Genomic DNA, 25,516 nt, shown 5'->3' with positions numbered 1-25,516 from the left:
CCCTGAACATAGGAAGACAATTCAAATACCTGCCCTGGCTGCCAGGTCATATAGATAAGTAAAACATGGAGGGTGCGAGATGGTTGCCAGTGATGGAGGTGCACCATATACCAAGGCATAAGTGCAGCCCCAGCTACAGTGCAACATAACTCAGTGCTGCTAAGCCTTCTACTGTTTCCAGAAAAGTGAGAAATTTGGATGTATGAGCACAATCTCTTAATTTTTAAGTGTTAGGAGTTTCAACCCAGTCACCTATTTGGGAGCTCTGATATGCATTGTGTTGGTCTGGTCTTTTGGTCTGAATGAGCCTGAAGGGCCTGTGTCTACATTCCAGGTTGCACCTTTGAAGAACCTCAGAGACCCTCTCCACAAGTTTAGTAAGGATTGGAGAAAAGTAGAGAAAATATGCCTTAATGTGTTACAGTGACTACTGTCACCAGGATTTAGGGAAATTAAGCTTAAAGATATTCAACTACCTTTGTCTCTGGTATTATGTAATTTGATGCATTAGGAAAATATAATTAGTTAACTTTCCCTGACAAAGCATACTAATCTTCCCTTCAGTTTTTTTCTGCTGTTAAAGTTAAATGGGCAGTTAGATAATACTCCTTTGTCAAGCTTTTTTATGTTGGAGCAATAAAAGGATCCAGGTAGATTTTCCTTTTTTATAATATTGACATAGATGTAAAAACAGAGTTGCCTTTCATCATTAAAAGAACAAGGAAATATATGTATGTACACACATGCACATGTACACACTCATATTTCTTTATGCGATTTCAAAAAGTTTAAAGAAAAAACCTTGAATTCAAGAAGATTAAGGCAATTACAGAAAACTGAGAAATGGTTTAACTAAGAAAACAGGTGTCACAGAAACGTATCTTCTTTTTTTTTTAAGATTTTATTTATTTATTTGAGAGGTAGGGTAACAGAGAGAGGAGAGCAAACAGAGAAAGATTTTTCCCTCTGCTTGTTCACTCCCCAGATGACCACAGTGGCTAAAGCTGGGCTGATCTGAAGCCAAGGAGCCAGGAGCTGCTTTTTGTCTCCCATGTGGGTGCAGGGGCCCAAGCACTTGGGCCATCTTCCACTGCTTTCCCAGGCCACAGCCAAGAGCTGGATCAGAAGAGGAGTAGCTCCCATATGGGATACTGGGATCACAGGTGGAAGCTTAGCCTACTATGCCACAGCACGGGCCCCAGAGAAATGTGTCTTGTATAAGCTCTGAGGATAATGCAGTGAAGGAGGAGGGCCCAGCTGTAGGCAACATGCCATCCACATGCAAGTCACGACTCACCAGTGAAACGGCTTCCACATGTACTGGTTTTAGCCTCAGCTTCTTAAAAAATTGAATTTACCACTCAATGACACAGAGTAGAGGGTAAAGTTAAGGTTTTGAAAGTCACCGGCGCCACGGCTCACTTGGCTAATCCTCCGCCTGTGGCGCTGGCACCCCGGGTTCTAGTCCAGGTTGCTCCTCTTCCAGTCCAGCTCTCTGCTGTGGCCCAGGAAGGCAGTGCAGGATGGCCCAAGTGCTTGGGCCCTGCACCCGTAAGGGAGACCAGGAGGAAGCACTTGGCTCCTGGCTTCGGATCCGCACAGTGCGCCAGCTGTAGCGGCCATTTGTGGGTGTGAACCAATGGAAGGAAGACCTTTCTCTCTGTCTCTCTCTCTCATTGTCTAACTTTGCCTGTCAAAAAAAAAAAAAAAAGTCTAAGAAAAAAATCATAGTATCCCTTTCATCTTATTTATTTATTTATTTATTAAAGATTTATTTGAAAGTCACAGTTAGAGGAGAGGCAGAGGCAGAGGCAGAGGCAGAGAGAGAGAGAGGTCTTCCATCCGATGATTCACTTCCCAGTTGGCCGCAACAGCTGGAGCTGCGCCAATCCGAAACCAGGAGCCAGGTGCTTCTTCCTGGTCTTCCTCGCAGGTGCAGGAGCCCAAAACTTGGGCCATCTTCTACTGCTTTCTCAGCCCATAGCAGAGAGCTGGATTGGAAGTGGAGCACCCGGGTCTCGAACCAGCGCCCATAAGGGAGGTACTTCAGGCCATGGGTGTAAACCCACTGCACCACAACGCCAGCCCCGCCTCCTTTTTCTTTTTCTACTGTCACATCTTCAAGGTAACCTTGAAAAAAGAAAAATAAGGAATTAATAAGCCAAAACATAGAGATTTGTAAAAGAAAAGTGAACTTTTACAAAATTATATTCTCTGAAAACCATGAATTATTTACAAATTCTTGCAGATAATTTACTTTTCTGTAAAGCTAACTGCCTCTGAATCATTTATATCACTATATGTTTATAAATACATACTGTATTTATTCATATTACTAATAAATACTAATACTAGAACCGGCAAATTATTTTTTGTTTCAAAGTCTGGTTCTTGTGAGACAATTCTCAGTGGCCGAATGGGGTATTTTTAGACTCTGCCCCTTCTCCCCAACAAAGGAACGTATTAACACTCATGTTTTATTTTGTTTTTAAAAGAATTCAGTGGGTGTTTATCTTGCATGGCTATAATGAATACTATGGAAAGCATTTGGCAATGGTACTAATGTTTAATGGAAAGATACATAAAACCACTTGGAAACTGTAAAGCATTCTACAAGTTACAGTCTAGCTATCAGGTGTGATCACAGATAATCATTCTGTAGCTGAAGCTCATGCTGGTTTTGTTAGCACAGGTGCCAATATCTCAGACATTTAACAGAAACTGGAGTAGCTATTGAGAGCCTCAGAGGTCATGCACTCCTGCACAGCCTGGGTCTCCTGACCAGCAGCCCATTAGTGCTGCCTTCCCTCTCACAGGTGTACTCCCCTCCCTTCCTAGTAAATTGGAGACCATCACTGTGTGAAAGGACCACAGTGTAGCCCTCCCCTGAGTAAGTGAAAATTAAGTAGTTTCTTTAATCTTTCTTAAATTCCTGCAGCTAGCTGGGAGCCAGCTCTGCTTCTGTGATAGGCAGTGAGGATGGAGAGTATGATTGGGAGCTACTCACTGGTGGAAAGTTGACCCAGTGCAGGTGTTTATGTATATTGGCCACAGTTCAGATTAGCTTTTTCATATAGTTTCGTCTGCAACCATTAAGGCAACAGTTTTATTTTATTTATTTTTAAAGATTTATTTATTTATTTGAAAGGCAGAGTTACAGAGAGAGAGGGAGAAACAGAGAGAGAAAGAGAGAGAGAGAGAGAGAGATCTTCCAGCCACTGATTCACTCCCCAAATGGCCACAACAGCCAGAGGTGGACCAAGCTAAAGCGAGGAGCTTGGAACTCCATCCAGGTGTCTCATGCTGGTTACAGGAACCCAAGCACTTGGGCCATCAGCTGTTGCTTTCTCAGACATATTAGCTGGGAAGTGGATCAGAAGTGGAACAAGCTGGGACTTGAACTGGTACTCAGATAGGGTGCTGGCATTGCAGGTGGTAGCTTAACCTGCTGTACCACAACACCAGTTACAAGATGTCAGTTTTAAAAAGGAAAGCTAAAATATGAGGGATTCCCTGAAAGCTTTGTAAGCGATCACTTCTGGAGAAAAGGCGCAGTCATGCTGACCTATGTCAGCATCATAACAAGCAGTACGATGGCCCAGTGACGTTATTGCTTCCCAGCACTAAGGTTGGTCCAGGCCTGTGTAACATAGCTGAGAGGCCGGCTGAGAGCTAACCCAGACAAGGTGTCCATCTGTGGGCTTTTCTTATGGGGGTTCTGTGGCAAGAAGTCAGTACTTACAAGTTTGGTTTAGAATGCTGGGATCCTTTGAGGTTTCAGAGAAAGTGGGTGATGGGACAAGGGAAGTTTTTTTGGGGGGGTATGGGTGGTGCATTCTTTACAAGTAGGTTAAAACAGGAAAAAGTGGGGTGATGGAATACCATAGAGAGCCCTTTGCAGAATATGTGTGCTTTAGGGCCAGGGTTTGGGGACAGAAGTAAAAGGAAAGGATTCATGTATAAAACGTAGCGCAGGGGCCAGCACTGTGGCGCAGCACATTAAAGCCCTGGCCTTAAGCACCGGCATCCCATATGGGCACCAGTTCTAGTCCTGGCCACTCCTCTTCTGATCCAGCTCTCTACTATGGCCTGGGATAGCAGTAGAAGATGGCCCAAGTCCTTGGGCCCCTGTACCCTCGTGGGAGACCCAGAAGAAGCTTCTGGCTCCTGGCTCCTGGCTTCAGATGGGCGCATCTCTGGCTGTTACAGCCATCCGGGGAGTGAACCAGTGCATGGAAGACCTCTCTCTGTGTGTCTACCTCTCTCTGTAACTCTATCTTTCAAATAAATAAAATAAATCTTTTAAAAAAAAAAAAGTAGCATAGGGACCAGCATTGGGGCTACCTGCATTACTGGCATCCCATATGGATGCCAGTTCAAGTCCTGACTGCTCCACTTCCTATCCAGCTCCCTGATAATGGCCTGGGAAGAGCAGGAAGATGGCCCAAGTGCCTGGGACCCTGTCATCCAAGTGGAAGACCTGGAAGAATCTCTGGGCTCCTGGGTTTGGTCTGGCCCAGTCCTGGCTGTTGTGTCCAGTGGAAAAATTTCTCTCTCTCCTTCTCTCTCTGTAACTCTGCCTTTCAAATAAATAAAATAAATCTTAAAAAAAAAAAGAACAGAAACACCAATCAATGCTAGGTTAGATTTTGTATTTTATGAAAAAGAGATTTTCCACTCTTTAAGTAACACTCTGACCTCAGAATCAGCCCTTAAGGCTTCCTGGTCTGGCTGAAAAGCCCATGAGAGCATTTCAGGCATGGAAAGCCAAGACATTGTGGCAAAAAAAAAAAAAATATAATAAAAAAAATAAATTCTACATAAAGGATCTCTGTGAGAACCCAGTGGAAAGAAGTGGCCCTCAAAGAAGGATGTACTTTTCTCTAAAGAGTGGAACTTGCACCTTGCTTATGGCTTTGTCCAAATACTGATGGAGTTTGTGGACTCAAATGGTTTCCATAGCCTAGGCAGCTCATGTCAAGAGCCTTGGGTGGTCACTGACATCATACATAAGAGTGTTAATTGTTAAATTAACAACAGGAGTTACTGTGCACTAACACCCCATGTAGGACCTCTGTCCTCAATGAGTTGTATTATGAGAGTTAACTGTAAAATTAGTTCTCAAAGTTTGTGTGTGTGCACACACACACACGAACTCTATACTTAGTATAGAGTTGGTCTTCTGTGTACAAAGCTAACTGAAAATTAATCTTAATGGAGAATGGGACTGGCAAGGGGAGAGGGAGGAGGAGTGGTGGGAGTGTAGGTGGGAGGGCAGGTATGGTGGGAAGAATAACTATATTCCTAAAGTTGTACTTATGAAATTTGTATTCCTTAAAAAATAAATTTTTAAAAATGCTTTTAAAAAAGAAAAAGATATTTGCCGAATGTTTTGACCCTTCCGTTGGGCTGTTCTGACAACCTCATGAGAGGATGTAAAAAGAAATATTTCCTAGAGATCATTCCTACCAACTAGTATATTTTATATGGTGCTTAAAAGGATGACACTAGGCAGTGAGCAGGGCTGGCTTTGGTGGGAACATTGTGTCTCTGATTCCCTGCTGTGACTGCAAGGACTTTGGCTAAATTCCCTGTCACTGACCCTGCAAAGATGCTTAACATTCCCACATTGCTCAGCCTCTTGGATCTGTGGAGGGGTTTCCGATGGTGCTCTGGGGGTCCTGGAATTCCCTGAAGGCACTGTAGGTCAGCCAATTTGGGTGTCAGGGAAGCCAGACTACCGGCAAGCTCTGGGCCTCCTGACCCTGCCTCGAGCAACACAGCTCTCCTCCATTGTTTAATTCTTGGGATTTTTCGTAAGAGTCACTGGGAAAGACTTGAAACCCAAAGAGAATCTGCTGTACCAGAAAGCAGGAAAGAGAGCACTTCATATACAACAGACAGTTGAGAGCAGCTGCCCGTGTCCCTGGCTGCTGCCCTCTTATTAAAAGGGCTTTAGTGAGATAATAATTCTCATACCACACAAAGAACCCATTGAAACTGTATAGTTGAGTGGTTTATAGTATACTTATAGATTGTGCAGCCCTCATAAGTGTATGTTCTTATCAGCTCACAAGTAAGTGTTGTACCCCTTGCCTCCTGCTCCCCATTTAACCTCGTTTCCTCAGCTCTAGGCAACCACCCATCTACTTTCTGTTTTTCTTGATCTGACTGCATGCTATGTTTCACATTAGTCATTCGCACTGTTGTATTTTATGACAAGCTTCCGTCACTTAACATGATGTCTGCAAGGTCTACCCAAGGTGTAACGTGTCACTATTTTATTCATTTTTATTGCTGAACAGTATTCCATGTATAGAGAGTCCACCTGTTTCTCTTTTTTGCTATTGTAGATTACCCTGCTGTGAACATTTGTGTGCCAGCTTTTCTGTTTAGGTTTTCATTTCTCTTGGGTTGTACTTAGGAGTGGAGTTGCTGGGTCACATTAAACTGTGCCTAGTGCTTTGGATAATGGCAGTGGGTAGCATCTGAAGTGGATGAGATGTGCAGACCCATGATCACCTTGTCTCCTTCCTCGCACCTCAGTGCATTCTTGCCCTGCCCTTCCTCCTACCTTTCACCCTGCTAGCTCCAGGGTTATCTCCCTGAAATACAGAAACTACCATGGTTCTCTGTTACATAAGAAAATAGTGGAAAATACTGGACATGGCACTCTTGACATCTATAGTCTTGACCCATCTTCCAATCACTTCCCAGCTTTTTGCATATGATTTAGTAGGAGGTGTTTTGCTCTACCTGCCAGTGGTTCTTAAGCTGTAGGGAGAGTTCGTTTCCTTGCCTGTTCAGCTTCCACAGATCACCTGCATTCTTTGACTTGGGACCCTTCCTGCTCTCTTCAAAGCTGGGTACCTGGCATCTTCTCTGCTCTGGCTCTGATCCTCCTGCCCTTTACCAATCAGTTCATGTGTTCCCAGAGCCTGGATATCTTTGGAGGCCATGATTTAGCTTGCCACAGGGGGTTCTAAAAATAAACGTGGTCCACTTTGTGTGCTTGCCAAGCCTGGCTGCGCCTTGCCTGCCTTCGGGCCTCTTAATTAAGACAGGACTTCTTCACAGGGATTAGGAGCCCAAGGCCCTGAATGTCTAAGGAAATGTCCTGCTTCTTCTAGGGGGCAGAGCATTGTTAGTTTCCCTGTTTGCTTCCTCATGTATGACTCCCTGAGGAGGTAGCAACACACAGAACCTAAAAAACAAGCTCCAGCTGGATCCTCCTCTAATTTTGTTATTATGGCACCTGTTAAATGTTTACAAGTGGATAGATACGTTTGTGATTTTTGAGTGGATCTGGTGTTTGGCCAGATGATATTGCACTTGTTCACCCAGACTTAATTGATGGACATACAGGACCTGGGCTTGCCATGCTTGGACTCAGTGCTCAGGAAGAGGAAGAAAGCCTGCTAGCACTGTTTGAAAGGCGTGTGAACCCTGTGAATTCATATAAGAGGGAAAGGCATTTGATTATGCTTCACATGACAATCATTGTGAATGAGCGTGCACCATGTACCAGACCATGTTTTAAACACTTAACACGTTTTTTTTTTTTTTTTTTAGATTTATTTATTTATTTTATTTGAAAGAGTTACAGAGAGGGAGAAGGAGAGGCAGATGGAGAGAGAGAGGTCTTTCATCCACTGGTTCTCTCCCCAGTTAGCCGCAACTGCTGGAGCTGCGCCAATCCAGAGCCAGGAGCTTCCTCTGAGTTTTCGCCATCTTCCACTGCTTTCCCAGGCATTAGCAGAGAGCTGGATTAGAAGTGGAGCAGCCGGGACTAGAATTGGTGCTATATGGGATGCTGGCACTGCAGGCGGCGGCTTTACCTGCTACGCCACAGCACCGGCCCCACTTACCACGTTTTCATTCATTTATTCATCATGAGAATATCCTGAGGTCATACCATGACTTGTCCCATTTTGCAAATGAGGAAATAGAGACATGGAGATGTTAAATGAGCTGCCCAAGGTTCCATGGCTGGTAAAAGAGAGGCCTGGGTTTTGAACCCAGGAGGTCTGACTCCAGAGCAGTACCCTGGTTACATTCTCCAAAGGTATGATACCCAGGGGGCACAATTGGCCTTGTAATAGTGTGGTAAACTGTGAGATGGCATCATGATAACATCTACTCAAGAGGTGAGAAACCCATCTCACTGGTATTGAAGGAAAAGGAAAGCATAAAAGTGGGAGAGAGGGCAGGCAGGAGAGCCTGGGTGGAAAGCGTTGGAGGAGGCAATTCAGAGGCTGCTCTGTCATACTGTCTCCTCTCCCTCACTGCATCTCTCTTCTTCCTGGTGCGTCTCCCTCCTCACTTGGTTGCCAGTGGTCTTTCTTGAGCTGATTGATCTCTGTCTACTGCTGGGCTCAGTGAAGATCCACTCTTCTCCACTCCTTTGTTAGATTTGTTTTAGTAATTGAAGAAATAGAAATGTATGATGATTCTCACATCCACTTCAAATCAGGACAGGAACCCTACAGATCCTGTTCTTTGGATGCTTGGCTCACAGGTGCAGTTCTGAGAACTGCCTAAGAGGATGCTATTTTCAAAGCCTTTGATAAAAATAAAGGTGAAGGGGCACCCTGGAGCCAGCTACTCCGTAAGCTGGAGCAGGTTTGAAAATGTGAGAAAAGACATGAAATTATATTGCCCTCCTGCAGACCAGCACCTTTTTTCTTAGAATATTATGGCTTAGGAAACTGAATTCTAGAATTTCTGAAAATTCTGTGTCCCTGTTCCATTTTGAAAAAATGAAACTGATGAGAGCCATAGAAAGCATCTCTCTGTCTTAGGAAGATAACTTTTAGGGTGTATGTAAAGAAAAGCTGAGTGAGCCATGATCTGGAACTCCCTTTAAATGTTATTTTTACTTGTTTACTGAATCTTGATTTGAAAAGTCATAGATGTTCCCTAAAAATGGTTCTGAAAATAGGGCCTGAAGAAACACATGTTCCTTCCTATCCTGATTTTTATCCTGGAATTACCAATGCACAATAAGAAAAGGGGCCTTGGCATGAAAAGGCTGTTTTATTTGACTTTATCCCAATATTCTGTAAATTCATTCTTGGTGCCATTTCCAAGCACCAAATAAGAATCCATATTTCTCCAGCTTGTTTGTTTATCCTTCATACCTTATACCCAGACTGCCTCCTTAGAAGGCTCCAGGCAGCTTCCAATAACAGACACGTACACAGTGAGGCTGTTCACGTGGAGAACAGAAGACAAGACCAAAGCAGAGATGAGAGGAGCCTGCATGCCTAGGGCTTCTGGTCCAGCCTCTGAGTAAGCATTAAACACAGGGCCGCCCTTCCCAGCAGCCACAGTGGAAGGGTCACTGGATTGCTTAGGCAGCCTTCATCGACTAAGAGGAAACAGTGCCTCAGAAGTCGTAAACCTTTTCTAGGTTTTGTGCTTTCAAAGAATTTGGCCAGGCGAAGGATTAGCTAAACCCTTCTTGAGGGTATAAGCTCTCATCTTGATGCTGTGTAAGCAGCGTAAACATCCACAGTGAGAGTTGCCAGCCCAGTGCCTATAGCTGAGAGCGCTGCCTTTCCGCACAGCCATTCAGTGCTGCCTCCCTGCAGCCCACCGCCATCAGGAGGGCCCTGTCATTTAATGCGGCTCTTCAGCCATGCCTGGGAGACACTTGCTTTGTATTAACACTCATGGTTCCTCTCTATGACAGGTGACACTTTACAGCAGAGTAAGGAGGCATACAGGTAACTAGAAGTGACCCAGCCAATACAGGGGTTGAGTGCTACTTCTTTGGTGGGCCCTTGGTATCCAGGAGTGAACCAGGCATGCTTGGTCTCAGTCTTCATGGTCAAAGATAAAATTGGAGGGAGGGAATCCCATTAGATATGAATGAAATAAACACAATAAAACCTGTAAAACCATCCGTGATATCCCAGGGCTTCCCAGGCCCATGCAGACCCAGACTTTCTTCTATGGACATTTGGAAAAGAGTGCTGGTGTATGGTATCTGTCATTCTTTAGAAGCTGATGCTCATTTCTTGGAGAAATTGCAATCTAAAACAATACATGTGGAACAAAAGAGTAAAGTGTGTGAAAGTTTACCATGGGGCCAGAGCCTTCCCCTCCACTTTGTGACAGAGGTTCTGATGATAAATACTTCAAATTCATGGTATTAAGCCAATATGCAGTCTGCTGGTAAGCTTCAAAGTCATTTTTATACCGTTCTCCTCTGTATGGCTCTGTGTACATTCCTTCTAGCAAGTCCATTATCAGTGAGGGGAAGGATGAGGGAAGGCAGAGGCTTGCCTAGTGCCAAGGAGTCTCCAGGGACAGATAGGTCTGTAGTCTCTCCTCGCCCCTCACTTCCCTGGCCCCCAGCTCCACCTCCCTAGCACTTCCCTTCCTGGGGTTGCTTTGTGCCTTGAACGGAGGTGCCTGTGTGCAGCTGGACTTAAACATACACAGGCTCTGGAGTGTGTGGGATTAAGGATAAGAGCACCCTTTGATTCACACTCATGGAAATCACCTTCACTTATCTCTTTTACTTCAGTCTCTTCTGCCCCATGTCCAGGCTGATCTTATACCTTTTCCAGGATGGTAAGAACTTTTAAGTAAACTTATCATAGAGAGTTTAAGGCATAAGGAGGAGCTGTCACGTGGGAAGAAAGAGCTACCAGATATTTTGGCTTAGAACTTTTTCCCTTGCATTCCAAACTGCTTTGAATTTCAGCCTTTACCCTTTTTTTTTTTTTTTTTTTTTTTTTTGACAGGCAGAGTGGACAGTGAGAGAGAGAGACAGAGAGAAAGGTCTTCCTTTGCCATTGGTTCACCCTCCAATGGCCGCCACGGCTGGCGCGCTGCGGCCGGCACACCGCGCTGATCCGATGGCAGGAGCCAGGTACTTCTCCTGGTCTCCCATGGGGTGCAGGGCCCAAGCACTTGGGCCATCCTCCACTGCACTCCCTGGCCACAGCAGAGAGCTGGCCTGGAAGAGGGGCAACCGGGACAGAATCCGGCGTCCGGATTGGGACTAGAACCCAGTGTGCCGGTGCCGCAAGGCGGAGGATTAGCCTAGTGAGCCACGGTGCCGGCAGCCTTTATCCTCTTGTTATCAATGCAGAGATAAAGTTTCAGAGGAAAAAGCTAAAATGGAAGGTGAAGAGATGTATAGTCTATTGAGAAGGAAATGTCTTGAGATCTTTTCTAGATCCCTGATGCAGAATATTTTGATTGCAACAATAGCCTTATTTATTTAATTTTTGTCAAATAAACACATTTCCAATCAATTAGCCTGGTGAAGGATTCATAGGAGAACTTCATTTTGTTCATCATCAATTTTGGTAGATTGAGAATGGCTGCACAGAGTGCAAATTCTGCATGCTGGCAGAGTGCCACAGTTGTTTATTGATGCCTACCATGGACTGATGTGGTACCCCTGCTGGGTTTACTATCCATGAGCCACAGAAGTGGCTAACAGAAGTGGATGCTGATCTTCAGTGTCAATGTGACCACCAAAACAAACAGGCCCCAAGTCTCACTTAGCCACAGCAGAATGCAAATTCATTTTGGTAGAGTACAGAATGTTCTCTCGGTGCTCTGTTAAGAAAATATTTCCAGCAGCACATACTTTGCTGCCACTTATCTGGAATATTTCTTTGTCTCGCGGAGATATTTTATTATATAACAGGAACTTAGACTTGTGAAACCTGCCTGGTATGTTGCATGTCTCCAGCCTAAGTGAATATGACCCTCTCTGGAGGAATACTGCAGCCACTTAGGTTGACAGACGGCTCATTCAAGTGAGGAGGAAGTCCAGGAGTGGTTTGAGTTGGCTGTAGGGAGATGGCTGTTAATGAAGGAAGAGTGCTTTGAAAGGCTGCCATGCTGAGCAGGGCACAGGACAGCACTGATAGAACCGGAGTGCTGCTCTTTGTGTTTCCAGAGCTAGAATACTAAATGCTGAGCTTCTTAGCTTTACTGGAATTTTCTCTGAATTGAGACTGGTCTAGCACATTTTTCAAAAAGTACAGCAGGTGTTGAAGAAACTGGCTGGACTGGGTCTCTTGTTCCTGACCCTGCCTGCCAGGACTGTAAAAGCCTGTGCTGGAAGTTCTGTCTTCATTGGTGGCCCTCACTGTACTGAGCACAACTCTGGAAACTCATCTTATGGTCAACAAATACATATTGGTTTGATTTACTAGTGAGAAAAGCAAGGTAGAGGCTGACCGATTTGTAGGTGTTACATTCCTGGTGAAATAACAATAGGACAGAATTTCTTGAACAGATTATACCTTTATAACTTTCCATTTAAAAGAACAAATTTGATATAATCATCCATGTGTTCATTTGCCAATTATTTGCTTGTCTCCTTTCAAGCATTATGTTCAAGCATTATGGCCAGGTCCTGGGTATAGAGTGGTCACACCATAGGCATGGCTCCTGTCCTTGAACCTTGCTAAGAGACAGCAGTCAACATCAGTCATGAAATAATTAGTTACACTCATAGTAGGTCCATTAAAGGAACAATGAAGGGGTTTGCAGAGACTTAAAACAAAGGAAACAAGGGAGCTGGTAGGGTCAGAGAAAGCTCCCTGGAGGTGGTGAAATTTAATCTGAAGTTTAAACACTGGTTGGGGTCCATTAGGAAAAGAGGAGAGCAGCAGGAAGGGCACAAGGAGTCCCAAAATGGATCACTTCGAGAGAGGGTTTTCACAGAGCACTGCAAACGCAGTGTGGGACTGTGCTAAGTGGACATGGACCAGAGCATGTGGCAGGCTATGCGCCTCTTGCATACTTTCCTAGAGGCTGCAGCTGGTGTGGTTGCTGATTGTTCTGTTGTTCTGCACATCTTGACCTGGAATAAATCTCCTGTGAAGGTCTTCACAGTTTGTGTAGTTTACTTGCTGAGATGATTTAACAGGTGGTCTTCTTAGAAAGCAACATATTTCTCTTAGTTCCTGCTGTGGTTCTTCTTGCTGGATGTCCATTATTGAGGGCTGCCCAGCAGTAATAGCAAGAGCAGCTTGCACCTGAACAGAAGCAGCAGGTGTAGTGATAGGAGTGCAGGTTCTGGCACAGGTGAGTTGACTTAAGTATTCTTAGCTTTGATTTTCTTATCTGTAAAATGGGTGCAATGGCCATCTCATAAAGCAGGCTTGAGAATTAAATGAAATGAGGCGGTATATAGGAAGCATGTAGCCCTAGACCTGGCCCAGTGAGTGGTGTTCATGGTTATCAGTTGTTTGTACCTTGGCATCCACCATAGCCCGTTGCTCAGTGCTGCACACACAAAAGAGATTTTGTTGGTTGACTGATTAAATCAGATGTATGGTTTGTGTTTGAGAAATTTAAATATCCTCTGTAGATTGATGAGCTTACTGGACAGACTTCCCAAAAGCTATCAGGAATGCCCACATCTGATATGCCAGTTACATTCCTGGCTGAATTTTAAGAAGGCTGTCAATAATAATATGGGGGTCTTTGATTCATTTGTAAGTCTTTTCTGTTACACAAAGGCAAAGGAGAAGCTAGCAAAGCAGAGAAGCATCTTAGAAGCAGCTAGCGACCTCACTGTCTATTTTGTTTTACCTTCAAAAATGGAATGCCACATTTAAGTTGCTAAGCAGCTACGAAAGCCTCTAGAATGTGTAATGCCTTCAGCTTTAGGAGATGGTAGAGGAAAGGTTTCTACATGCAAACTCTGCATCAGGTTCTTCTTTCAAATAGGACAACTTTAGTTGAATCATCTTGAAGTCCCACCCCCCAGAGCTGGCCTCCCAGGGGACTGACTCTGTCCTAGCTGGTCAGAGTGCTCAGTGTGCAGCTGGTCACGTGGCCAGGCTGCGCTCATTCGAAGGATGGATGTGATTACACTGCTGATGGGGTGTAAACACTCAATGGGGTTACCTTGGTTTTCTGGTTTAGGAAGGAGTGTCTCTTTGCAACCTTTTCTGGCCTTCAGGAGGTCTCAAAGTACAGGAAGGAGACTGAAATTTTGGAAGGGAGATGGAGAGAGGAAAGGAGAGGAAGAGAAGGAGGGTGGGTGGGGATAGAAAGAAGAAGGAAAATGAAAGACGGAGAAAGAAAGGAGAAGGAGAAGAAAGGTTTTGTGGCATGACTGGTCATAAAGCATGATCATCTTGGTAGTGCTACAAAGAGGAAATAATGAACCCATTGTTCCAGAAGCAGATTTGTAGAGCTGAAATACATATTTCCATTAAAAAGTTTTCCACCAAACTATTGCATAAACTCATTCAAATTTCATCCAGGAAACCAGCATGCTTTTACTTTTGCTTCAGATTTGATTTGAATCATCAGCGTACTTGGTTCCTAAAATAATAACTCATTCTTCTGAAATACTTTCTTGGTCTTTTTGAAGCTCTGCTCATTTAGTGAAGTATACAAATTTGCCAAAATACTCAATAGTTAATGTAACATAGAAAGCTGTAAATTATGTCTTAATTATGCAGTGTCAAAATTAAAGATAGGTGACTTTATGTATGTTATAGTAAAGTAGCACAAATGGATGGATTCATTAATACTTTGCTTTTAATCTTCTACTTTGGCAAACCTTCTATGGTGATAAATGAAATTTTCCCTTTCATTGGAAAAAGCCAAGTTACTGTTGTTTTTGGTTATGTAGTTGCATTCTTTCAGGCTGTTAGCAGTTAGCTAAAGACAAGAAACAGTAAGAGATATGTGCCTCAAGATACTTATTTCTGTGCTCACCTTGGCAGCACATATATTAAAATGGAACAGTGCAGAGATTAGCATGGCCCCTGCACAAGGGTGACATGCAAATTTGTGAAGCATTCCATATTTTTTAAAAGAGACAGACTTATTGCATAGAATCATGTGATAATGACCTAATGGATGTTTTTTAAATTTTTTCTTTGAATACTTCCTTAAGATTTGTAATATGAAGCAGGCATATTTTGCATTTATATAAAAACCAGTTAACTCTGTACTCATGCTGACTTTATTTGTGTAATACATGGAATTCCAGTTCCTCTGAATTCTCACAGATGTGTATTTTCAGCTTCCATTAGACATCTCCAAGGCAAAAGTAAGCTGTTTCTTCCTTCCTGCGTCTCCTTCTTGCTCTGAAATCCTTGTCATCAGTAATGGTTTAATAACACATCTGTTGCCTGGGTGGAAACCTTGACCCAAAAGCCCAGCATCTGCCTTGACCTTGTACCTAGTGAGTTTCTTGAGTTTATTAATTTTAATCTCTATATTGTTATCCTAACCTGTGTCCTGCCTTGTTGATTTCCCTCTGCCAGGCTTTTATTGCCACTTGCCTGGATTAGTCATGTGACTGGCCTACTTGTTGTCTGCCTCCCCCACTTGGCAATCCATCCTTCCTCTGTCCTGATCAATTGGTTTCCACACATTTGGTGGTTTTTCATTGCTACACATTAAGCCCAAATGCCCCAATATATAGTAAGACCCTTGCAATCTAGCTGTAACCTGCTTTCCAGTTTTTGTTGTCTCACCCTTCTCTTCCTGCAACCTCACTAAACTACCAGGTTTTCTGGACAAGAGCCACATTTGTGTTCATGTTGGTTCTTTGGCCTACATCACATGGTGCTCTGCTGATGGCCTTGAGAATCCAGCTCACGTGTAACCTCCCCTTGTTCGTCAAACCTTCTGGAGTTGTCATTACCCACATCTTCAATTATTTTTACTTAGCAAACTGCTGGAACTGTAGATGTGAGGTTTTTCTCACCGAACAGCTCGCCAACTCTACAGATAGCAACTCAGTTTCCTCCAATTCAGTTCAATTCTGACACTAACTGCCGGGATTCAGCATCAGACTCCAAAAGTCTTGAGGGCTCAGTCTTACAAGACTGCCCCATTTCAGATGCTGATTTCAGGTTTTAGGGCCCCAGGTTACCCATGCCTCTGTCTTCATTGGCTGTGAAGTCAGAGTTTCCACAGTCCACCCTTTTCAAGCTCACAGGTTCTGCTAGAATAGCTCACAGAGTACTATTACTGGTTTATTACAAAGGATACAACTTAGGAACAGGCAAATGTAAGAGATGCATAAGTCAAACTAGGTGGTGAGGGTAGCCGTACTAGCCTTGGGCCATTTTTCTCCCAGCATCTTAATATTCACCAGCCCCCACTGAGCCCCATAGTTAAGAGGTTTCATTGAAGGGCAGGATTTAGTGAAGCGCTGGTTCTTGAAGACTGAGCTCAATGGCCATCCCTTTTCCCTCCCTGGAGATGGGGTTTGGGAGCTGAAAAATCCAACTCTGTAATCATGGCCTGGTGTTTCTGCTGACCTGCCCTCATGTTGAATCTACCAGGAGCTCCCAGTCACCATCTCCATAGCCCTATCACTCTGGAGATTCCACGGGTTTAGGAGCTGTGCTCCAAAAACCAGGAATGAAGACCAAATACTTGGTTTTCACTACACCACACCCCTCTTACAGATGCTGTATTGTAATTGGCCCCCTGCCTCCCATTGATCACTCAGCTGATCACTCAACTGTGAGTAGGGAGAGGGGAAGGATCATTTCCTGATCAACTTCCATTTAGTGAATTAATAGCCTCTCTTTGGCAGTTAACTCAGCATCTCCTACTGGTTCTTGGTATTATGCTTTTATTTCTTAATATATGTACTCCTATTGGGATGGAGTTCACCTCTAGTTATATACCCACAGATTTGAAAACAGAGACTTGGATATTTGTATGTGAACGTTAAATGCAGCATTATTCATGGTGGCAAAAAGAAACTCCAGTGTGTCTATTAACAAACAGATGAATGCATAAATAATAAACAATCTCTCTCTCTCTCTCTCTATATATATATAAAAATATGGGAGAGAACTTCAAAAAGTTCATGGAAAAATATAATTAAAAGATATGTTTATTTTAGTACAAAAAACCTTGAAATCTCTGCAGTTTTTTCATAATACTCATTTTCCATGAACCTTTGAAAGACCTTTTATGTATCACGTTATATGCATGTATGTATATGTATGCTTGTGTGTATAGAGACATATACACACAACACTAATTTGGCAAGCCTAAATTGTAGTTGAGTGCCTGCCTCCCATGGATCACTCAACTGAGCACTCCATGTATACTAAATGTGGTAACTCTAAATGTTCATCTAAAATACATTAAGACAATGCATATTATTACAATTAAAATACTGTGACCGTTTTTGTTTTGAAAGAAAGAGCACATAGAATTAGATTCATCTCAGATTTGTTTTATATTAGGGTTTGGCTCATGTGCTTTTCTTTTTAAAATTTTTTTCTTTTTTATTTCATTTTTAAAAATTTTATTTTAGTTATACAACTGTCATGTATAGTCAAGTGTCTGTTGGTCATTTGAATTTCCTCTCTTGAAAAATGCCTGTTCAAGTGCTTTGCCTATTTCTTAACTGGATTGTTTGTTTTGTTGTTGTTGAATAGCTTGAACTTGATAGATATTAGATGTTAACCTTTATCAGTTGCATAGTTTGCAAATATTTTCTCCCATTCTTTCACTTGGCTGAGTGCTTCCTTTGCAGTGCAGAAGCTTCTCAGCTTGTTGTGATCCCATTTGTCAATTTTGGCTTTGATTGCCCATGCTTCTGGGTCTTTTCCAAAAAGTCTTTGCATAGACCAATGTTTTGCAGAGTTTCCCCAATGTTCTCTAGTAATTTGATGGTATCAGGTCATAGAATTAGGTCTTTGATTCATTTAATGTGGATTTTTGTGTAAGGTGTAAGGTAGGGACTCATGTTCTTTTCAATACAATAAAATGTATAAATGTGACCTTCCTCCCCCTTCCATCTAGGGGCTTATAGAAAAACAAAGAAATTTGCACATTCTAAAATGTCCTTGAAGGCAGAGAAATGCCCAGGGTTATCAATTTCTTTAAGAGATATTCCATCTGCTGGTTCATTCTTTAAATGGCTACAATGGCCAGGGCTATGCCAGGTTGAAGCCAAGGGCCAGGAGCTTCTCCCGGGTCTCACACCTAGGTGCAGCATCCCAGTGCCTTAGCCCTTTTTCCACTGCTCTCCCAGGCACACTAGTAGGGAGCTGGATCAGAAGTGGAGCAGCAAGGACTTGAACTGGCACCCATATGGGATGCTGGCACTGTGGGCTGCAGCTTAACCCACTACACCAGAGCACCAGCCCCAGGTTATCAAATGTTTTAATCCAAATACTTGAATATGTTAAAGGGTTAATGTGGTAGATTTAAATTTGGACAAAGTTTTCAATTTTTTATTTTTAAAGAGGATTTTAATAAATAAATTTATTTGAGGGAGGGTGGTAGGGAGGGTATCAGAGGAAGAGTGTTTTCATCCATTAGTTTACTTCCCAAATTCCTGCTATGACCCTGGCAATACCAAACCATGGGTGTAGAAGGAACCATCACTGGTGCTTCCCAGATTATATACCAGCAGGAAGCTGGAATCAAGACAGAGCTGGGATTCACACCTAGGCACTCTGATAGGCCTTGCAGGCCAACCCATGGCTTAACCACTTGGCCAAATGTCTGTGGCTTTTGGATCTTTTCAAGTTGTTACTCTGCACAGTTGATACTTTCAGACCCTGTATGATAGTATTACATGAGAATAAACTGTTGTGTATTGAGGATAGGGAAGAAGTGTAAATGCTTTCCATTCCTTTGGTGTTTTTTTTTTTTTCTTCAGATTCTTTACAGAGTTGGAAGCAAGACACCAGAATAATATCTTCATAGATGATATAAGCGACATTGTGGAAAAACACACGGCTTCCACGTTTGACCCATACGTGAAATACTGCACAAATGAAGTCTACCAGCAACGAACACTACAAAAATTGTTGTAAGCAATATTGGATGCTATAGCTTAAAGCTCACCTAGATTAAATTAGGCCACATTGATTGAAGTTAATTGATTTCTTAAATTATATTTAGAAAATGTTCCCTGGAAGGTTATTTCCAGTGAAGAAATGTTTAAGAGGATTATGTTTAGAGTGAAGGTGTCTAAATAGAAAAATCTACCTTTTGAGAATTTTCTCTCAAAAGCCCTTATGAGATGGTTTGTTGTTTTTTTTGTCCTTGTTGTAGTTTCTTATTTAGTTTTCATGTTATTTGAAAGACAGAGACAGAGATAAACAGAGACCTCCCATCTGCTGGTTCACCCCACAAATGCAAACAATAGACAGGGCTGGGGCAGGAGTTGAAAACTCCAGGCAGGTCTCCCACATGGGTGACAGGGACCAAGTACTTGAACTGTTCCCTGCTTCCCAAGGTGTGTACTTACAGGAAGCTAGAATAGGGAGTGGAGCTGGGACTTGAACCCAAGCACTCAGATATGGATTGTGTGTGTCCCAAGTAGTGTCTCAACAGTACGCCAAATGCTGGTCCATTTCCTTATTTTTTGTTTGCTTGTTTTTGGTTTTTGCTTGTTTGCTCTGCTTTGTTTTGTAATTACTGAAGGACTGCAGCTTGCTCATCATTCCTGACTCCCCAGCTTTCTAAGCCAGTAACTGATGACTAAGAGTTTTGTGGAGGGCCGGCGCCACGGCTCACTAGGCTAATCCTCCGCCTTGCGGCGCCGGCACACCAGGTTCTAGTCCCAGTCGGGGTGCTGGATTCTGTCCCGGTTGCCCCTCTTCCAGGCCAGCTCTCTGCTGTGGCCCGGGAGTGCAGTGGAGGATGGCCCAAGTGCTTGGGCCCTGCACCCCATGGGAGACCAGGATAAGTACCTGGCTCCTGCCATCGGATCAGCGCGGTGCGCCGGCCGCAGCGCGCCAGCCGTGGCGGCCATTGGAGGGTGAACCAACGGCAAAGACCTTTCTCTCTGTCACTCTCTCTCACTGTCCACTCTGCCTGTCAAAAAAAAAAAAAAAAAATTTTGTGGGGCCAGCACTGTGGCCTGTAAAGCCACCACCTGCAGTGCCAGTGTTACAGGAAAACAATGGCAGAGAAATTATTGTTACCTTTGTTCTTTGTCTTGCATGGAAGAAGAATTTCTAAGCCGATGGCCAAGGAATTTAAAAGTATTTATTGGAGGCAAAGACCTCCAGCCAGAGCAGCATGGAGGGGGACTTCCAAGAGAGGAAAGAACACCCCCCCCCCCCAGTAGCATTCGGGTTTTTAAGTACAATTTAGAAAGAAAAAAAACCTTGACAATCAGATTGGTGGTCAGTTACCAAGCAGGACAAAACCCATCAAGACAGATTTCCAATCCTTTATCCTATCTGGTTTGCTCACAAAATAAAATCCAGAAGAGGGGGATAGGTAACCTGCCTTCACCACAACTGGGAGCTCAGATGCAGTCAGCACTCCCTTGCTATTCTCATGGTAAATTTGTAAATTTGGAGATGTCTGAGGAAGCAAGACGCTTTGATCTGCTAAAAATAAGCTTTTAAGGGGAGCAGGCACCTCACTATTCCAAATTTCTTCCAGGAGACCATCCTGACTGCCTATAACTCATTTGACTCCTCACAGCAGCATCCCAAATGGGTGCCGGTTCAAGTCCTGGCTGCCCCACTTCTGATCCAGCTGTCTGCTATGGCCTGGGAAAGCAGTAGATGGCCCAAGTCCTTGGGTCCGGCACCCACCTTGGAGACCTGGACAAAGCTCCTGGCTTCTGGCTTCGGATTGGCACAGCTCTGGCCCTTGTGGTCATTTGGGGAATGAAACAGCATATGGAAGACCTCCCTCCCTCTCTCTCTGTCTCTCTCTCTCTCTGCTTTCCATTCTCTCTCTGTGTACCTTTGACTTTCAAATAAATAAATCTTTAAAAAAAAAAAAAGACTTTTGCCTGAGGCTAAGCAAGAAGCTGGGGTTCAGGATTTTCTCTGTTGTTTTAATCTCCTGCCATCTGACAACTGTTAGTAAGTTGTTTATAGGAACTGATAATTCCCCTCCTGGGTAGTTAGAGCTAAGGAGAGGAGGGAAGGTCTGAAGGAAAGTAATAGGATTACAAAATTTTTTTGAAGATTTTAATTATACAACAAAAAAGACTCAAGCATTAAATCCATCCCTTTGCCTCCAATCACACATACCCCATATCTTTCTGTCTTTTATAGGTTGCTGAGTCTTGATACAGGCCATCTCTATCATTGAAAGAGTCACTGATTCTCAGTAGTGTCTATATTGTAATGTTTTCAGGGGCCCCGTGCACCACAGGTAGCAGTTTATTTTACAACATAGTTATGTACATTGCTTTAAATCCGGTCTAGGGGACTGGCTTGCCATTCTCCTTTGCTGCCCTTTCTGTGAGCTGTGGTTTCTATGATCTTTGCATGAAGCTCCCTTCAGCTTTTGTGCAATGAGTGTGATCCCTGGGGAGGAGAGAGGTTGCTGAAGAGTGCCTCCTGGCTGCTTAGAGGCAAAGGCTGGAGCCAGCCCCATGTTGTTGAGAAGGGTTGATTATGCCTTCTCCCTGCTCCACATCCTCATGAAATTCTCATACGAGCAGGGTGGAAAACCCAGAGCTGCCAAACCCAAATGAGGTTTTTAATATAAAGCAGGGTTTGTCCACACCATTGACATTTTGGTCTGGATGGGGCTTTGTTGTGGGGGGCTGTCCTGTGCCTTGCAGGATGTCCAACAGCATTCCTGGCCTCTCCCCATTAGATGCCAAAAGTGTTTGTAGATTTGGGGGAAGGTCCCCTGGGGCAAAATCAGCCCCTCCCCACTCACTTCAGCCCAGCATCCTGCTGGGAACCCCTCAGTCAGGGACAGAGGCCGCTCTGTAACAGAGAATGCAAGTTCATGTTTGAAAACGAAGCCTGGCATTAGAACTAAGTTCGGCTTTCATTTTGCTTTGCAGGGTTAAAAAAAAAAAAAAAGATGAATATGTAGTTCTATGCATTTGTTGTGACTCAAAGGTTTTTATCTGAATTAACTTAATGATACTGTCATGAGTGCTTTCACATGGAAATCAGCATTGTGTTTTCAGAGCTTTGTTGCTTAGGTTAGAGCAGTGACTTTCAACTTCAGCTGCAGGTTAGAAACGCCTGGAATCCTTTAAAAGGATCGAACAATAGAACAATACCCAGAGTCTGTCCCTGGCTAACCAGAGTCTTTAGGGGGAGAGGGTGGGAAAGGAAACCTGTGCTTGAGTGATTTAATTATATAATCAGTGTAGAGTTGGATTCTTTTTTTTTAAGTTCTTGAAAATCTTTTCAAAGCTGTTAGGGTAAGAAATTAGAAAGGGGTGACGATGTCTGTAAAGATGCCCTTGTCCCATACCAGAGCACCTGGGTTCCATACCCCACTTTGGCTTCTGATTCCAGCATTCTGCTAATGTAATCTCTAGGAGGCAGTGATGTTGGCTCTAGTAATTGGGTTTCTGGAACCCACAGGGATGCCTGGATTATGTTTTTCGCCCTGGCTCAGCTCCGGCTGTTATAGCGTTTAGAGTGAACTAGTAAGTGGGAGTTCTCTTTCTCTCTTTCTGCCTCTCAAATAAGTAAATAAATAATATTTTTTCTTATGTAATTTAATTTGCTATTCTGGGATGGAAAGTGCCAGTGGAGCTCTACAGAGCTACTCAGGGTGAAGAAAGGTGAGAGATACAGTTTGAGGAGCCTGGCCCTGAATGAGATCTCTGTGAAATTTTTTTTTCTGTCTGCCAATTACTAAATCTTTATTCTGTGGCAAATGAGGGACCTTTCTGAGCTCCATTGTCTCACTGGAATCTCTACCTGGCTTCCCTTAAAAGATATGTAGGTTGCTCTACATGAGAGAAAATATATGTTGGAGTAGCTATCCGGGGTTCCTAAAAATGTATGATAGTATTATCACTGTTGTTACATCAGTAAGAGAGGAAGAGAAATATTTTGGCTGGTTTTCTGTTTTAGAAAGAAGAACTTTAGAAAAGGCCAAACTCAAGGATAAGGCCAGTCTGACATTTCCTTAGGTTGTTGTCTAGGTCTAGAGAGAGGTTTATTTGATGTCTTATTAATGGAATATATTTATGGATGATCAATTGAGAGATCTAATATGTAACTAATTTTTAATTGGTATGTTTGTAATTATGATAACATTGCCTCTTTGTTTACCTTTTTTAAAGATTGTTTTTATTTATTTTGTTTGAGAGTGAGAGTTATAGACAGTGAGAGGGAGAGACAGAAAGGTCTTCCTTCCATTGGTTCACTCTCCAAATGGCTGCAATGGCTGGAGCTGCGCTGGTTCGAAACCAGGAGCCAGGTGCTTCTTCCTGGTCTCCCACGTGGGTGCAGGGGCCCAAGTTGGGCCATCTTCTGCTTTCCCAGGCCTTAGCAGAGAGCTGGACTGGAAGTGGAGCAGCCGGGGCTGGAACCAGTGCCCATATGGGATTCTGGCACAGCAGGCAGAGGATTAACCTACTGCAGCATGGCGCCAGCCCCGCCTCTTTGTTTACTTTTCATGTCTACAAATTTCTAACTCATGCTTTGTTTTACCATACTGATGTTATTATATGAAACTCATACCTTATATTCAGCCTTGAATATACAAGAAGTCTTTAGAAATTTCATGGAAAATGCATATTATAAAAAATGTGTCTGTATTTCAAAATTTTTGTACCCAAATAAATATCTTTTAATTCCATTTTCCATGAACTTTTTGAAGTATCCTCATAAAAGGCAAACAAGCCATCCATTTGGCTGTGTAATTGTGTTTGTGTTGTTTTCATATATTAAAAACTCATTGATAATATATGAGCATATTTTGTAATATATCTTTACCTGTTTCTTAAAGAGGATGTATTTTGAAGTTTCTTTTTGCTTTGTTTTCCCTCAGAGCCACCAATCCCTCCTTTAAGGAAGTGTTGTCAAGGATCGAGTCCCACGAAGACTGTAGGAACTTACCTATGATCTCTTTTCTCATCCTCCCCATGCAGAGGGTGACCCGCCTCCCCCTGCTGATGGATGTAAGACATGATCTGCTGGCTTTTTCTTCTGTGGATAAGCTGTGTCTCCTTAAACCTGATTAAGAAAATTATTGTTATTCTACTGAAATGATTGCGTGTCCTTTCTATAAAATCCCCTAATCAAGTGAAAAGGAGAGATTCGGTTGGAAAATTTTGAAGTCTCTGGAAATTATCTTTAATTTAGACTTATGTGCTCACTCTGAAGAAATTTGATTACATTATCTACCTACTCCACATTTTTAGTGGAAAAAATAACTGATTTCTTGCTGTCCAGAAGGCCTGGACTCTTGGATTGGCCACTGGGCAGATGAATTTGGACAGGCCACTCTGTTTGGGCCTTGTTTCTTCAGACTGATGCTCAGATCCCTTCATCTGGAATGATGCTCTAATGCTTCCATTTGAGTGGGATTGAGACTGTGTTCAACACTGCAAGGCATGAACTTGCACCTATTGTGTTTCATGCAAAGTGTGTTTCGGAAACTCAGCATCCTTCTTGTGTTAGGCAGCACTCGTGAAGAAAACAAGTGTTTTATATAGAATAATGGCAGATCATGATTGGGAGAACTGCGCAGAGACTGTTAGGTGTGGAGTGCAGCTGGGAAGGCAGCAAGGGTGAGGCCTGGAGGGCCTGCTCTCTGGTTGCGTTGGATCTGCAACAGCTGGTGGAGCAGGGACAGCAATGGGAATAAAACCAGGTGGCCTGCCGCAGGTGCACGTGGCCAATGGGCCAAGTGGCCTCATCTTAATCTAAGTAGAATAAATTGTCACAGCTGTACTTTAAAATTGGATCACTGAGGCCAGAGTTGTGGTAAAGCTGCCACTTGCAATGTCAGCATCCTATATGGACAACTATTCAAGTCCCAGCTGCTCCACTTGTGACCTAGCTCCTTAATAATGTGCCTGAGAAGGGAGCGGAGGGCAGCTCAAGCACTTGGCCCCCTGTACTCACATGGACCTGGAGGAAGCTCCTGGCTCCTGGCTTCGGCCTTGCCCAACCCTGGCTCTTGCAGCAATTTAGGTAGTGAACCAGCAGATGGAAGACTTCTCTCTCTCTCTCTCTCTCTCTCTCTCTCTCTCTGTAACTCTGTCTTTCAGATGAACAAACTAAATCTATTTTTTTATATTTATTTATGTATTTGAAAGAGTTTCAGAGAGACAGGGAGTGACAGAGAGAAAGAGAGATGGTCCATCCACTAGTCTACTCCCCATATAGCCACAGTAGCCAGAGCTGGACCAGGCCAAAGCTAGGGGCCAAGAGCTTCATCCAGGTCATCCATGTGGGTGGTAGGGGCCCAAGGACTTGGGCCATCTTCTGCTGATTTCACAGACACATTAGCAGGGAGCTTGGAAAGGAAGTGGAGCAGCCAGGACTCAAATTGGCACTCACATAAGATGCCAGCACTGCAGACGATGGCTTAACCCACTGTGTACAGTGCTGATACCCAAAATAAATCTTTTCTATTTTTATTTATTTATTTTTTCGACAGGCAGAGTTAGTGAGAGAGAGAAAGAGACAGAGAGAAAGGTCTTCTTTCCGTTGGTTCACCCCCAAAATGGCCGCCATGGCTGGTGCGCCGCGCCGATCTGAAGCCAGGAGCCAGGTGCTTCCCCTGGTCTGCCATGCGGGTGCAGGGCCCAAGGACCTGGGCCATCCTCCACTGCACTCCCGGGCCA

At 43.5% G+C, this 25,516-nt stretch overlaps 1 protein-coding gene and 1 non-coding gene across 5 annotated transcripts in view; both read left to right on the top strand.

Annotated features, from left to right (window-relative positions):
- The window catches only part of ARHGEF26 (Rho guanine nucleotide exchange factor 26), a 134,156-nt gene that overhangs the window by 56,747 nt on the left and 51,893 nt on the right, over window positions 1–25,516 (top strand). For all 4 annotated transcript variants that reach the window (XM_017346853.4, XM_089332167.1, XM_089332169.1 and 1 more), the window contains 2 exons: window positions 18,644–18,796; window positions 23,713–23,842. In XM_017346853.4, the coding sequence (XP_017202342.3) occupies window positions 18,644–18,796; window positions 23,713–23,842 (283 nt within the window). The remainder of the gene's footprint in view (window positions 1–18,643; window positions 18,797–23,712; window positions 23,843–25,516) is intronic.
- LOC127483047 (U6 spliceosomal RNA) lies at window positions 14,705–14,807 on the top strand. The gene has a single exon (XR_007909021.3). It is a non-coding gene; the product is annotated as a U6 spliceosomal RNA (small nuclear RNA).

Source organism: Oryctolagus cuniculus, chromosome 4 (assembly GCF_051225735.1).
Source record: "Oryctolagus cuniculus isolate XC-2025 breed Fujian yellow rabbit chromosome 4, ASM5122573v1, whole genome shotgun sequence".
Classification (NCBI taxonomy): domain Eukaryota; kingdom Metazoa; phylum Chordata; class Mammalia; order Lagomorpha; family Leporidae; genus Oryctolagus; species Oryctolagus cuniculus.
The sequence above is the reverse complement of the archived record's forward strand: the minus strand, read 5'-3'. Positions and strand labels throughout refer to the sequence as shown.